This window comes from Marmota flaviventris, chromosome 6 (assembly GCF_047511675.1).
Source record: "Marmota flaviventris isolate mMarFla1 chromosome 6, mMarFla1.hap1, whole genome shotgun sequence".
Taxonomy (NCBI): Eukaryota; Metazoa; Chordata; class Mammalia; order Rodentia; family Sciuridae; genus Marmota; species Marmota flaviventris.
Genome location: NC_092503.1, coordinates 157,281,297 through 157,296,420, shown reverse-complemented (window position 1 = coordinate 157,296,420; position 15,124 = coordinate 157,281,297). Strand labels below are relative to the sequence as shown.

The window sequence follows — 15,124 nt, the reverse complement described above, 5'->3', positions numbered from 1 at the left end:
CTCCCCAGATTTATTAGAGTGGCTCACACTATCAGAGGCTGGATAGTCTCATAATTGCTGTCTATAGGCCAAAAATTGTGGAAATCAGTAGCTGCTCCATCCAAGAAGCTGGAGCCTTAGAACAAGAGGGACAAATGATGCAGCCCCAGTCTGAGGCTAAATACCTGGAAACTCCCTAGAGAATTGCTGAGGCAGTCCATGTGAAAGGTGGAAGAAGCTGCAGTTGGGTGACCTCAGGCAATGGCGGCTGCAAGCCAAAACCTGCCTACAGGTGCTGACGGGCTTCCTCCTCCTTCCATATGTTCCATCTGGGCCCCCAGAGTATTGGATGGTACTGCCCTTAGTTTGCTGTTCCACATACCAAAGGTGTCTGGAAACCCTCATAGACACACACAGAAGTGCTTCACTAATTTCCTAGGCATCTTTCAGTCCAGTTAGGTTGATAATCAAGATTGGCCATAACAAGTCCAACTGTTGTCACCTGCATATAACCAAAACTACATTAATTCCTCCCACAGAGTAGAGGGAAAATTCTTTTTTTTTTTTTTTTGAGTGATTACACTTTTCTTGACATCCAATAACTTATAGAATAAAGTACATTTAATGACACAGAAGTACTGACAATATGTGGGATGTGGGATGTGGCTCAAGTGGTAACATGCTTGCCTGGCATGAGCGGGGCTCGGTTTGATCCTCAGCACCACATAAAAATAAAATAAAGATGTTGTGTCCACCAAAAACTAAAAAATAAATATTAAAAAATTCTCTCTCTCTCTCTCTCTCTCCTCTCTCTCTCTCTCAAAAAAAAAAAATAAATATCATGTTACATGACAAAAGAATAAGAAAGAAAAGAACTCAAAGATATCTGTTCAATATATTTGTAGATATGCACAAACAGGCTAACAAAATAGGAGATCCTCTTTATAATATCATTTGTTTAGCTGGTCATATTGTAGCTGTTATTTGTAGTCACCTTATTTGCTACCCATTCTACCTTCAGCAAGCACTACAGCAGGTCTTGGTTCTTTACCTAGAGTGAGTGGTGACCCACAGCTACATTCCTGAAGGGCCTGGGCCATTTCTCAGTCTGACTGAATTGGGTTGTTGTAGTTTCCCTTCGACCTTAGTAATAGGATATGGTAATACCAAGAGACGTCCTAAAGGATCCCTGGCATTCAAGGCATACTCTTCTTTACCTCAATTGTTGGAATAAAAGTCCAGTTTCCCCATGGTAATCTGTATCAGTCACCCCTGCCAACACCATAACTCTGTTCTTAGCCTGTTGCTCAGGAAGTATTACTTTCAGGTTGATGGGATATCGCTGTTGTGCCTCTTGCTAGAAGCATTCCCCCTTCTGGAGCTAAGACTACTAAGCCAGCAGAGCACAAGGATATAAGGACAGGAAGCAAACATTGCTTAAGGGTCATAGTGAGTGGTACCATTCTGGTTTCTATCCCTTAATCCCTGAATCTCTGAATCCTAGAGAAACAGTACCATATAGAGTGGATACTGATTTAGAGCAGATGTAGTCTTCTGGAGAACCCTGCCCCAGCCCTGCAAGGTATGGCTGCCTGGCCTGGAGTTGTAACTGTGTCTTCCAAAGGCCATTCCACTGTTCTGTCAAACCAGTTGTTCAGAATGATGAAGAACATGGAGAGTCCAGTGCCATATTTCTTTGTGAAGGGAGTTCCTCGGTCAGAAGCAAGGTTGAACATCTCCACAGTGGATAAGGCATTCTGTAAGTCCACAGATGATAGTGTTTGCAGAAAAAGCGAATCCATACTCAGCCTAAGTACCTATCCCAGTGCTGCTCCTCCTCTTATGGAAGTGGTTCAATGAAATCAACCTGCTTACTAGGTCACTGGCTAATCACCCATGGGAGTGATCTCATAATAGGGGCTTAGTGTTGGTCTCTGCTGCTAGCAAGTAGTGGCCATGGCCAGGTCAGCCTTGATGAATGGAAGTCCATGTGGCTGAACCCACCATGCATAACCTCCATCCCTGCCACCATGGCCAATGTGTTCAAGAGTCCATTGGGCAATGACAGGGAAAGAGGTTGACTGCTATACAGGCTGAGTCATCCTACCCACTTGATTATTAGTCTTCCTCTGCTGACGTCACCTGTGGTGAACACTTACAAGGGACACAAAAGTCTTCACATCCTTCCCTCACATGAAAGAGATTTATCCATGTATCTCTTCCCCAAATGACTTTGTCACTCGTTTTCCAATCATGTTATTTCCAGTCCCTAACTGCTGTCTATAATCGATCAGTATATGGTTGCACATCTTGCCATTTTTCTTTCCAAGCAAAATGTACAACCAGGTGCCTTTTTCTTACAAGTCTCAGTCTTCTCATTCATATTAAAAATAGATTTGAGTTTTGTCTACATCTCACAAACTTCTTGCTTACCCACTTACACTTTTTAGAACTTTCCTATTTAGTATAAATTGCTTCATAAGTGTTTCATCCATCCCATTTCTTGTAGTGCAGGTCCTCCATGGAAGAACTCAAAAGCAGAATACATCTGAGAATTCAATAATAAAAGATAAACTCCTTTTTTTTTTTTTTTTAAAATAAATGTGGTTCTTTTCACTTTTACATGACAGTAGAATGCATCTTGACATAATTTTATATAAGCATGGGATATATGCTCCTTACATAGGAGATGACTTCCCTGAGGATACCATAGTTCTAATTCCAGGCAGGCCTGAGTTAGACAATTTTACAAGAGAGAAATAGACCTTTACTTTTATTGATTACTATTTATTTTACATCATCATTTCCATGGATATCTGATACTTAATACAGGTGAACAGTAAAACAAAAAACAATTTCTTTAAAAAATACTTAAGATGAATAATGCACAATATTAGTTGTCAACATCATATTACTTTCTATACAATGTAAGGCACTGAACTAAGGACATCTATGAAATTCCTTCTACCAGTGATCAAACATGGCCATGTCACAGTATACATGGGTGGCCCTCAACTGTAAACATGCATGTTTGGGGAGTCATTCTCAGGTTAAAGACAAAAGAAACTTCACCAAGGTAGGATAGAAGGAATGCTAATTATTAGATCCCAATCCCACCTGGGCTACACACTAACACTGTGCACTTTTTACTTTTAGGACCTGAAAACTCCACCCTCATCATCATGCTAACCCCGTTTTCTGAAAATGTAACTCTAAAATCCATGAAGGCCCATTTCACCAACACAGAACAAACATTCACCTTTATTAACTCCAAGCAACCATATTTCTTTACTCCGTAAATATCCTAAAAATCCTCTGGGAAGGAATAGATTTAAGGTGTGGGTACCCTACCAGACAAGGATTCCTTGCTAACTTACCTTTAGGTTGCAAACTTTGATTCATTGAAATTTGATTAAGAGCAACAGGCCTAATTAAGTGATAGGGCACACCTTGAGCTCACTGCTCTTCCAATGGTGAAACAAATTTGAACACATCCAACCTAACAATTCCTTGTAGACTGCAATAGCAGTAAAGTATTACAGCTCTCGTTTGAGATTTGGGTGGCTCTGAAAAGAGCCTTTGGATTTGACAATGTCTCTAGGAGATCTTACTTGGAGCTGGTGTACTTGGTGACCGCCTTGGTGCCCTCTGACACAGCGTGCTTGGCCAGCTCCCCGGGCAGCAGCAGGCGCACGGCAGTCTGGATCTCCCGGGACGTGATGGTCGAGCGCTTGTTGTAGTGAGCCAGGCGCGAGGCCTCGCCGGCGATGCGCTCGAAGATGTCGTTCACGAACGAGTTCATGATGCCCATGGCCTTGGACGAGATGCCGGTGTCGGGGTGCACCTGCTTGAGCACCTTGTACACGTACACCGAGTAGCTCTCCTTGCGGCTGCGCTTGCGCTTCTTGCCGTCCTTCTTCTGCGCCTTCGTCACCGCCTTCTTGGAGCCCTTCTTCGGGGCGGGAGCGGACTTGGCCGGTTCAGGCATGGCGAGAAGGAACGGGGAAACTAGAGAATAATGAGTGCTTACCCGCCAGGGCGCAATTTTGTAGGTGGTGTATGCAAATTGGGTATAATATCTCACCATTCCTGATTGGACCAAATCAGCCAATAGAAGGTTTTATGCAAATAAGGGAAATCCAAATACACTTTCTGATTGGCTTTCTTTGTGAAACCTATTCTAAATTATTTTATTGTTTACCAGTAAAGTTTTTGTTTTCAAAATACCTAAAAACCGAAAATATATGCAATGGTACGTAGTGGGAAGCTCTGCCTTCCTAGATCGAGGTCTGAACATGCATAAAAGGCAGACAGTCTATACCGATAATTCTTGTATAAAGTGATCAAAGTTGGCAGCAATCTTAAAGGTTTTTCAAAAAATAAAGGGTCCATACGTTTCAATACTGGTGTGATTTTAATGTTCCCTAACAGTTTCTGGTAGCGATGCCAGTGTTGGAAGGCTGAGAAGTGTGAAATAGAATGCTTGTAATGAATGATAAGATGTGACTGTAAAGTCTGAAGTTTTAATAAAAGACAAAGAACACAACAGGTGGATCAGACAGGTTCAAATGCGGACTTGTTTAAACCTCTCGGGATCTACAGAACATTCATTTCCGGGTCTTCCCACTAATTCCCAAAGGAGGGTTAAAACTCGCAGGCACCTAATACAGAAAGCCACCAAACATAATAAAGAATAGAAAAGACCCTACCGCTAATTGAATACTTTTCAAAAGGTTGACGTTTTCTAACGCGAGACTCCCGAGACTCCGTAGCCAATCACAAGTCTGATCGAGTTACTTAATTCTTGGCGCGTAATTTGAAGAATCGGACCAATCAGGAGGACGTTACCATTATAAATAAGAGGAACAACAATTTTGTGTCCAGTTGGTAATTCCGTTCACCATGGCCCGTACTAAGCAGACGGCCCGTAAGTCCACCGGCGGCAAAGCGCCGCGCAAGCAGCTGGCCACCAAGGCCGCCCGCAAGAGCGCCCCGGCCACCGGCGGCGTCAAGAAGCCTCACCGCTACCGGCCCGGCACCGTGGCGCTGCGCGAGATCCGCCGCTACCAGAAGTCCACCGAGCTGCTGATCCGCAAGCTGCCGTTCCAGCGCCTGGTGCGCGAGATCGCGCAGGACTTCAAGACCGACCTGCGCTTCCAGAGCTCGGCCGTCATGGCCCTGCAGGAGGCCAGCGAGGCCTACCTGGTGGGGCTGTTCGAGGACACCAACCTGTGCGCCATCCACGCCAAGCGCGTCACCATCATGCCCAAGGACATCCAGCTGGCGCGCCGCATCCGCGGGGAAAGGGCGTAAAGCCCTTTTTTTTTTTTCTTTTACGAGTGTTCGAAAACCAAAGGCTCTTTTAAGAGCCACTTTTCAATTTCACTTTAAGGAGCTGCTCTTCATTGCTAATCTTAACCTGGTTGTGATCATTTGAGGGAGTTCTTAGCTGCAGTTCACTCCGCGCCCCCTACCCTCCCTGCCGAACGACCTGCCTGGGTTCCTAGTTGCACTGTGTGCTGCGTGGAAGTCTTGCTTTAGCTTTTTGAATTTTACTTATCCTCCCCTTTCCTTTCTTTCAGCTGCTTGGTAAGTGAAAGCTCAGGCAGCAGTCGGCTGTAAACCTGCGTTTTGCTATTGTAGATGGTTCCTTTGCAGAGTATGTTGATGGGAGCCATTCCAGCTCCAAGATGCTGGTAAGGAGCATGTGTGTCATTGCCTTGTTCTAGTTCCATACTCAGAAGTTAGCCAAAGGAACAGGATATATATGGAAATAGACATTTCAGCAATTCTGGCAAAGATTAGAAAGATCATCAGTGTTAACATACGAGGGTCAGTAGGTAGTAATGCCAGAGACTGGGAACAGATAATTCCAGAAACATCCAGAAAAACAGACCTGTCAGTTGTCTGAGTAAAAAGGGTCTCCTGCACAATGAGAAACTCAGAATTAACTTTATGCTGTGATATGTATGTCATCTAGGTGTGACATGACCCAAGAGTGTTCTGTCTACTGCTACCATCCATGAAAGATTTATAGGTTAGCTTATGACCTTGCAAGTAGGGTAGGATTCCAGACTCTTCGCAGACCCTCACAGTCAGAAAAAATGGCAGAAAGGGACCTGCATTTTATTCCAGGCCAAACTTCACTTGCTGCCTGCCCCTTATTGTTGACATTATCAGGCCCAGAGTGAGTATTATGCTTTCAGTCTCAGATTCTCTTGTGTTTTAGTCCTGTGTAGTTGTTCAGACTCTTAGGAAAAAGTCACCCATACACTGAAGAATTTATGAAGAAGAATACTAATGTGTTGATAATAAAATAGATGCATATCTGGAATTGTGGACTCAGAGCTGAGGATTTCAGAGACCTTGACCAGAATTACAGAGAAAGATTGAGGGACTTGTTTTAGTTCATCTTGCCTCTTAGGAATGAAGTTCAGATGTTCTGAGAAAAGGCTGGGTTCATTCTACTTAATGTCTGCTTTGCAGGTAACTATATCTTTGTGCACAGATTGTGGTTAAGTCCAACAAGACTCAGGATTTAAGATGTATGTTCCTCCAGATCTCATGGTTTTGCTTTTAACTGTTACACTAATATATGGACACTCTTGGTCAAATACTGGCATTGTAGTAGGAGAGATTTAGAGGAAAAGATTTGGGTTTCCTTTGGGGAAATTTCCCCTATTTTTATTTACATTCATAGGTCCTTATTTTCCACTTTGTGTTAGTACTCTCTTTGGCACTGGTGTTGCAGTGACAAGCTGAAAGGGGCCTTGTCAGAGTTTTTGTTCTCATGAAAGAAGACAGAAGATAGAAAATAGATGCATCAGCTTGGTAATTTGGTTGGTAAACAATGGTATGAAGAAATACACAATATGACACAGAGGGTGTCACACTCAATACCTGGGGAGTGGGCTGTCATATTATACAGGGAAGGAGGAGCTGGTATTTAATTATTGGATTTGAGGTAAGGTAGGGAGCCAGGACAAGGATTTTCCAGTACATAGGATGGACAAAAGGAAGTTGAGATGAGAAAATATGTTTTTCTTTCAGGAGCAAAAGGCAGCCAGTACAGCTCCTTCTTATATTTCCAAAATGCATAAAAATCTGTGCTTACTATGTCACATCTCCTGACTGACCCTGCAGCCATTCTCTACTAGGACCTTTATAATTATACTGGCCTACTCAGGCAATAGAGAATCATCACCTACGCTTCAGGGTCTTAATTTAATCACACCCCAAAAGTCTCTTCTAACATAACAGGGAAACATTTTCACTTCTGAGGATTAGGGCATGAGAATGTTTGGAGAGGAAAAGCCATTATTCTGCCTACAACAACTCTTATGGGGCATAAAGCGTTTTATTATTAAGAGTCCCTTAAACATACAATCCTCTACCAGAAATCAGTTAAAACTTCTTTGTTCCCCAAAAGCTCTATATCCTTTGTTGTAGGCAGACTCTGGTTATCTTTATATTTAAAGGAAGTAGTGTTCTTGGGAAAGCCATAGATTCATGCCTGAAAATACATCCAGAAGTAAAATCCAAAAGGGTGCTGCAGAAGGGGACTGCTGCTGGTGTGTCACACTTCACCACTTGGAAGCCAACACTGCCATCACTACCCCAGGTTGGCTTTTCTCCCAGAAGCAGAGGCTCCAAGAAGTCTTAGAAGCGTGACTGATTAGTGGCAGCCTTTCATGACAATGTGGGTGGCCCTGAGAAGGGCCTTTTGTGAGGTTAGGTAGCCAGTATATAATAAAAGATTAACCACCGAAGCCGTAGAGGGTGCGGCCCTGGCGCTTGAGCGCATAGACCACGTCCATGGCCGTGACCGTCTTGCGCTTGGCGTGCTCCGTGTAGGTGACGGCGTCGCGGATCACGTTCTCCAGGAACACCTTGAGCACGCCGCGGGTTTCCTCGTAGATAAGCCCGGAGATGCGCTTGACGCCGCCACGGCGGGCCAGGCGGCGGATGGCGGGCTTGGTGATGCCCTGGATGTTGTCCCGCAGGACTTTGCGGTGGCGCTTGGCGCCGCCTTTGCCTAGGCCTTTGCCTCCTTTTCCGCGGCCAGACATGTTTGCAACAGCTAGTTCCCGCAGTTATGACGCTAGGCGCCCCCTGCAGCAACTTATGAAGCACCAGTGCGGACCTTTTTGGAAACTGAAAGAGCGCGGGCGGGAACACTGGCCTCTGTCCCCGCCTCTTTTCTGGTTTGCCACAGTATGGCCTTTGGAGCAAGGAAATGGATATTGAGTGGAGGGGAAAGGCAGCTTTGTGCTCTTGTTTCTGGGAGTCAGGTCGCGAGTCCTCCAGGATGATTAGTGCATGTCCAGGTCCTCTCTCACAACTGATGTGCAAGTCCAGACTTATGATTTGGAAAGAGGAGCCTCTAGTGCTACCCTTGAGTACAAGAACGAGAGTTGCCAGAACAAAAATAAATTTTAAATTGAAAGTTTCTTTAAAAAAACGAAATCACTAGTTTAAAAAAAAATTTTTGAGGGTGCTAGGGATTGAATTCAGGGATGCTGTACGTCTGCGTTACATTCACATCCCTTTTCATTTTTATTTTTTATTTTGAACTGTTCTCACCAAGTGACCCAAGCTGGCCTCAAATGTGCAATACTCAAATCTTAGCCGCCCATGAAGCTGGGATTACAAGTGTGGGCCACTGTGCCTGGCTAGTATTTTAAATTTTTATGCTCTACCAATAGTCATGATTAAATTTGATCACTCATGAAATGTTACATTTAGCTGAGTTCTATACCACTACATGAGGTATATACACCTACTACTTATAAGTAGCTCTAGTAAGGGGAACCAGTGTCAATTGCATTTCCATTCTTTACCACTTTGTAAAGGGATGTCAGTATTATAAAGATGAAAGCTCCCAGGCTTGGAGATCTGATCCTCTTTGACTAAGTGGTAATGTGGTGTCTGATTCTTGAATCTCCTGACCTTCCCACTTTCTATACTAGGAGACACATTTACTAGCATGTCATAATGAATGGCACTTGCAAATTCATGTTTAACAGACAATGCTAATAAGTTATGTGGAATACTGTCCAAGTACAAAGTGACCAAAGTCATGTTCTATTCAGATCATGATTTTGTATGTATTTTAGGCACATTTCAACATTTGCTTCCTCATTGGTCTCATTTGCATTCAGTGCTTTTCATATCATAGGGGAAGATGATTTCTCAAAATCCCTTCTTTGTGGGTGTATGCTTTGTAGATAGAGAAAACAGTCATCTCCTGGACCCAGTGTCTACTTGGGATTAGGCTTTTACCATTCATATAAGTTTGAAAAGAAGTGTTCTGAACTGTGATTCTTACACTCCACCTTTCTGTGCTTATTTAAATTTAAACTAAAATTAAAAATTTCTTCAGCTACTGTATCCACTATTCATTAGACAGTGCAGATAGAGAATATTTTCTCATTGCTGAATGTTCTTCTGGTCTGTGCTGTGATAAGGGATTTCTTTAGAGGAACTTCTATTCCATTGTAGGGGAGTGTGGTGCATACTTGACAAGGAGTCTCACTGGAGGAAGTGAGGATATAGAGTATTTCCTCAAGTGTGATAGAAATAAGCCAGCTTTGGGATGCATCAGGCATCATAGATCGGAAAAAGACATAAAAAATTTTGAAAGTTTAAAAGTAGTGGTATCTTTTTTAGAAAATATAATTAATATGCCATATTTGTGCTCTCAGGGGAATTTCTAGTGGGCAGTATCCTCACGTAAGGCCATTTGGTAAGAAGCGACATTAGGTCTGATTTCTTATTTTCCTATAGACCTTTCAAGCACATTTGGTTCTAACAACACTGCATCTTCCTTTTAGTCCTTGTATTGCTGCTTTTGGCATTCATTCTGTGTAGATATTTACCTCTTGAAGCCTCTGATGTTCACTGAATTTTAAAATGCTTAAGCATAGCCCCTGTGAAATAACCTAGTGACCAATACCTTAGCCATTCATTGTGGAGGTGAAATTAATATAAAAGTTAGAGAACGTGAAGCCATGCGTTAGATTGCCATAGCTTCTAATATTTACATGTATAAAAATAATTAATGTTAGTGTAGAGAATAACCTATCATTTTAGATTTAATCTATGGATCTAGATATGAATGTTTGTATATAGATTTGAATTTCCAAAGAGAAATTCCTTTTTTTTTTTTTTTTTTTAGGGCTAACTACCAAAGTAATAGGTGAAACTTGTTTTTGACTTTTAGTTTATAGTCCCAGGTGTGATCCATCTGTCAGGAACTCTGCCCATGTTACAATTTACAAAGAAGCAATAATAGAGCAACTATATTCCACACAAAGCCTTCTATAAAAATGTGACTAGGAACTTTGCTAGTGACATCAATTCTCATTTTTTGCCCTCCAAGAAAGGCAGAGGTTATATACCAAAAAATAAAGAAATATCCATTAGCCCCAAGGTTTTCTCATTTATAGGGAACCTAAATAACCATGAGAACCAGTAACAGTTGCCCAAGAATGAAATGGTGACATCTGCTAAGGAAATATATGTGAACAATTCTAGCAATTATTAGACAAATCCTGTTATGTCTTTGAGAATGTCCTGCATTTTATTAGTATCTTGAAGTCTACATAATGTAAATCTATACATTTAAGAAGAAAAGTACTTATATAATGTCTCTTCCTGCTGCTAGTGATGAAAGATGCTACAGAGGATGATCTTCCATAGATCCATAAAATGTTTCCTAGAAGAATTATACGCAGCTGCTGATGCAGTCCTATTAGATGGCATCCTTTAGAACTCCTATTTGTATTTTATGTTACATATCATGGTTTAAGGTCCCAGAGATTTGATTCCAGCCAATATAGTCTAAAAAAACGAGAGGACTTCATTTTTATGGAATTGGTTAAGTGTGAAGACATGGCATCTGTAATGTTGATTATTCTGTCTTGGATTTACATGACAAAATGTTCAAGTCATCATTAAATGAAAGTCAGCATGAATCAGTTGTTGGAAGTATAAATACTCATTAAAAGAAACAGAACACTAAGATAGTTTTCCTCTTTATTTTACAAACATGGGGCTTCATTTTGGTACCTGATTACTTGATGAAAAATATTGCTTTTGTGCTTAGTTAAATAAGAACCCAATTCTATCAGCTCTATTGTATTATAAACTATAAGGGATGCTGTAGGAAAACCACTCATGTTTGTTCAATACCTTGAGTGTTGAACACATTCAGGTAATTAGAATTAAATAACTTGTGGCATCCTATTTCATATTTCACATGCGAAAAGCTCAGTCAGAATCATGAAATTTCAGAAAGTGATTTTTTCTAATCCTCTGTGTTCACATTTTCAATATTGAAATTTGAAGTAGCATATTTTGAGAAATAGGAAATGTGTACAACATTCTAGTTTAAAGATCGGAGAGGAAAAAGTTTTATGACAAAGGTGCCTGTCATTAAACTATATTAAAGAAGTTAGTAAAATGATGTAGAACTGCCATTGTATTGCTTCTTGATTCAGTTTTCTGTCTTTTTTGCAGATGGGGTAATTGATCTCTAATGCTCAATGTTTGTTTGGAAAATCTATTTAGAAATGTTTACCTAGAAGATGAAGGGAGGTGCCTCACTCCCATCTTTGGAAACTGTTTAAATCACTAAAACAGACTCATCAGCCCAACTTATACAGTGGTATTTAAAATGCTTTTAAAAAAATCTATTATTTTTGTAAAATAATCATCCCTCTTGTATGTAGAAGTTTCTATCCCAGTGCCAATTCCTAGAGCTTGGTGCAAACAGCTCGCGGGAGTGCCTGTGTTATTGCTTCCGCGAAAAACCCGAATTTCCCTATATATCTGAGTCAAAATTAGTATATTTATATGATCTTGAGAAGATGAAAATGCACAGAACAATACTAAAAAAAAAAGATTTGCAAACGAAGTCGGGAGAAATAGTATTTTTGAGGAAAACCTGAAAGTTGTGTCAATTTGACTGAAGTTAGAAAGAGAGTTGGGGGAATTGGGAAAGTTTCAGGGTGTCGGTTTTGAAACTAGATGTAGAAAACAAGGCAGGAATGAAGCCTGAAGCCTCTGGGATCCGTTTTCCCCAAACCCCTAAACGTTTCGTGCCCAGGTTTCTTTTATTTTTATTCTTTTTTGAGGGGCAACAAACACAGCTGCCCGGCAGAGCCGAGGAACCCTCTCCACTGCGCGGCGCAAGGCACCGGGAACCAATCACCACGCAGCTTCTCTCTATATAAACCCCAGGCGCCGGCGCCCAGCACTCGCCGTTCTGACAGTTTGAGCTTACTTTTAGCTTTTTCTGGCAAGACTAGAAACATGTCCGAGACCGCTCCCGTGCCTCCCGCAGCACCCGCACCTGCGGAGAAGACACCTGTGAAGAAGAAGGCAAAAAAGGCTGGTGCCGCTGCTGGGAAGCGCAAGGCCTCCGGGCCCCCGGTGTCCGAGCTCATCACCAAGGCCGTGGCCGCCTCCAAGGAGCGCAGCGGCGTGTCCCTGGCCGCGCTCAAGAAGGCGCTGGCGGCCGCTGGCTACGACGTGGAGAAGAACAACAGCCGCATCAAGCTGGGCCTCAAGAGCCTGGTGAGCAAGGGCACCCTGGTGCAGACCAAGGGCACCGGCGCCTCCGGCTCCTTCAAGCTCAACAAGAAGGCGGCCTCCGGGGAAGCCAAGCCTAAAACAAAAAAGGCGGGAGCCGCCAAGGCTAAGAAGCCCGCCGGCGCGGCCAAGAAGCCCAAGAAAGCGCCGAGCGCCGCCACCCCCAAGAAGACCGCCAAGAAGACCCCAAAGAAGGCGAAGAAGCCCACCACTCCTGCAGGTGCCAAGAAGGTGGCCAAGAGCCCCAAAAAGGTGAAAGCTGCTAAGCCAAAGAAGGCTGCGAAGAGTCCGTCTAAGGCCAAGGCCCCAAAGCCCAAGGCAGCTAAACCTAAGGCGTCTAAGCCCAAGGTTTCCAAGGCCAAGAAGGCGGCCCCCAGGAAGAAGTAAGATTGGAGCGGGACGTCCTGCTTTTAAAATCTCAACGGCTCTTTTCAGAGCCACCCACAGATCTCACTAAAAAGAGCTGAGCTGGTCTGGACATACATAAGAACGTGTTCTTAGTTTTGGCCCTAACATTTTAAGTTTAGAATTTGAACTCCCGCCTTGTCATGTGATTGGCCATTTTAATGCGCATGGCGCCACCGCTGCGCGCATGGTTAGACTTACTAATGCAGCCCAGTCCAATGCAGCCGGTTGGCCTAAGAAGGGCTTTTGTGTTGCGTTTTCTACTTGCTGGCCTATGCTTTTGGCTGACTCGATTCATGCGATATTAACTTTCTAAGAGGTATCCGAGTCAGATTACCAACCCCTGCTGCCAAGTGAACTGGCGAGCGGTAGTGTGTGGTTCCCGCAATATTGCAAGTGTAATCCGGGTACGAGGAATGCTAACCCTGGGCTCTGTTTTTGTTTCCCCCACCCAGGATTATTACCAAAGCAACTGTCAAGACAATGGGGGGAAAAAGTAGTCTGGCAGTTTCGTTGAAGTTGGTTTCCTTTTTGTCTGCTGGGCTGTTTAGATTTATCCAATCAGGACGTGCCTTTTGGCATGCCTGGGCGTGCAATTGGAAGTGCACCAATGACATCTAGAATATACTTCATGTTAACTAGGGGTCTGTGGAAGATCAGGTTTGTTAGTGGAAAATGAAATTCTTTTAGAAGATTGCTTATTGTTGTCATACTATCATAGCATTAATTATTGCAGCCATCATGCCAAAGTTTAGTGTAAATAGTAAAGAGCATCTTTTGCAGTTTAGAGTCTAATTTTGGTTTTCTCATTGCTGAGAATCTAGGAAGCCAGTGTTGGTTTATTCAGTTAGTAAACACGGAATGGTGGAGCAACACAACAAAAAGCTTTGAGAAGGTGGAAATGCTACTGTGTTCTTCACACATCAAGTTTTTTTTTTTTTTTTAAAGCTGTAGGAAGATGAGTTGACCTGGATGGTCCATTTCTATATTATTTCTGTGCTTTCAAACTTCTTTTATTTTTGGAAAATTCACGTTCATTGCCAGAATTCTATAGATACTTTTGTCTTCTGGTAGGAAGCAGCTACATTTTTATTTTTACTAACCCTCAGTGCATTTTAACAATTCCTTCAATTATGAGTATATACAGATATATATGGTACATATGGATCTTGAAGTACCTGTGACATTTTCATAATTGTTAATAGCAAATACTTTCATGTCACTTTGCAGGTATAGTAGGTACTGGTTTGCACTCATTTTGACTCCTTCACACTGACTTTCAGTATTATGCCTGCAACTGAATCGTATAATTTGATGTTATTAAACATTAAAAAAATTCTTGGTGGGTATTTTAAAGTCAGTAGCTCTCATTCTGTAATAATAATAATAATTAATAATAATAATAATTTATTATTATTATTGGCACTGGGGATGGAACCCAATGTTACTTAACCACTGAGCCACATCCCCAGCCCTTTTAATATTTTATTTTGGGACAGAGTCTCACTACATTGCTTAGGTCCTTGCTAAATTGCTGAGGCTGGCTTTGAACTAGTGATCCTTCTGCCTTAGCCTCCCAAGGTGAAAGGCATATGCAACCATGCCTGGTAATATTCTGTGTAATATAAAGAAGTGGGACCAAATGTCACAAACCCCTTAGGAGTAAAATGACTCTTAATCTTATTCTTTGTTATTATTCCCTTATTTGTTAATAGCTTATTAAATTCGACATTCTACTTAAATTTCTCAATTCAAAGGTAAGGTTAAAACCTGTATCTTTTTAGAGTTTTTGAAGCTGGAGTTCAATTTTTGTTTTTATTTTTTAAACCAGGCTGCATCATATGATTTCCCTTGTTCGGGAGAAAGCCACAGATCCTTCTCCCTTTGTGACAGTGGCTTGGTTGAGATCTGAGTAAATGGGAGACTGAAATAATAAAAAGGAAATAAAAGATCTCTGGTTTATTAAGGTTTATAAAAACTCTGCAATTGCTTCCCTTGGATCTCAGTATGTTACTGACATTCGGTGTAGTTGACATTCTTGTTTTAAAGTTATAAAAATTGTGGCTTAGACAGAAATAATGAACATAAATAAGCATTTATTGTCAATAAATGAAATGGATCTTTTACATGTTCTGTAATCCTGTCA

At 42.0% G+C, this 15,124-nt stretch overlaps 4 protein-coding genes across 4 annotated transcripts; 2 read left to right on the top strand and 2 right to left on the bottom strand.

Annotated features, from left to right (window-relative positions):
• Positions 1 to 2,723: 2,723 nt before the first annotated feature.
• Positions 2,724 to 3,982, bottom strand: LOC114102743 (histone H2B type 1-C/E/F/G/I). The gene has a single exon (XM_027948255.2). The coding sequence runs from the start codon at positions 3,965 to 3,967 to the stop codon at positions 3,587 to 3,589; it is 381 nt and encodes a 126-aa protein (XP_027804056.1). The 5' UTR covers positions 3,968 to 3,982; the 3' UTR covers positions 2,724 to 3,586.
• An 884-nt stretch (positions 3,983 to 4,866) lies between these two features.
• Positions 4,867 to 5,313, top strand: LOC114102608 (histone H3). Its single transcript, XM_027948077.3, has one exon. It carries the CDS (start codon positions 4,882 to 4,884, stop codon positions 5,290 to 5,292), a length of 411 nt encoding a protein of 136 aa, XP_027803878.2. The 5' UTR covers positions 4,867 to 4,881; the 3' UTR covers positions 5,293 to 5,313.
• Positions 5,314 to 7,327: 2,014 nt separating this feature from the next.
• Positions 7,328 to 8,636, bottom strand: LOC139706294 (histone H4). The gene has a single exon (XM_071613990.1). The coding sequence runs from the start codon at positions 8,046 to 8,048 to the stop codon at positions 7,737 to 7,739; it is 312 nt and encodes a 103-aa protein (XP_071470091.1). The 5' UTR covers positions 8,049 to 8,636; the 3' UTR covers positions 7,328 to 7,736.
• Positions 8,637 to 12,227: 3,591 nt separating this feature from the next.
• LOC114102727 (histone H1.3) lies at positions 12,228 to 15,104 on the top strand. Its single transcript, XM_027948235.2, has one exon. The coding sequence runs from the start codon at positions 12,295 to 12,297 to the stop codon at positions 12,958 to 12,960; it is 666 nt and encodes a 221-aa protein (XP_027804036.2). The 5' UTR covers positions 12,228 to 12,294; the 3' UTR covers positions 12,961 to 15,104.
• Positions 15,105 to 15,124: the final 20 nt, after the last annotated feature.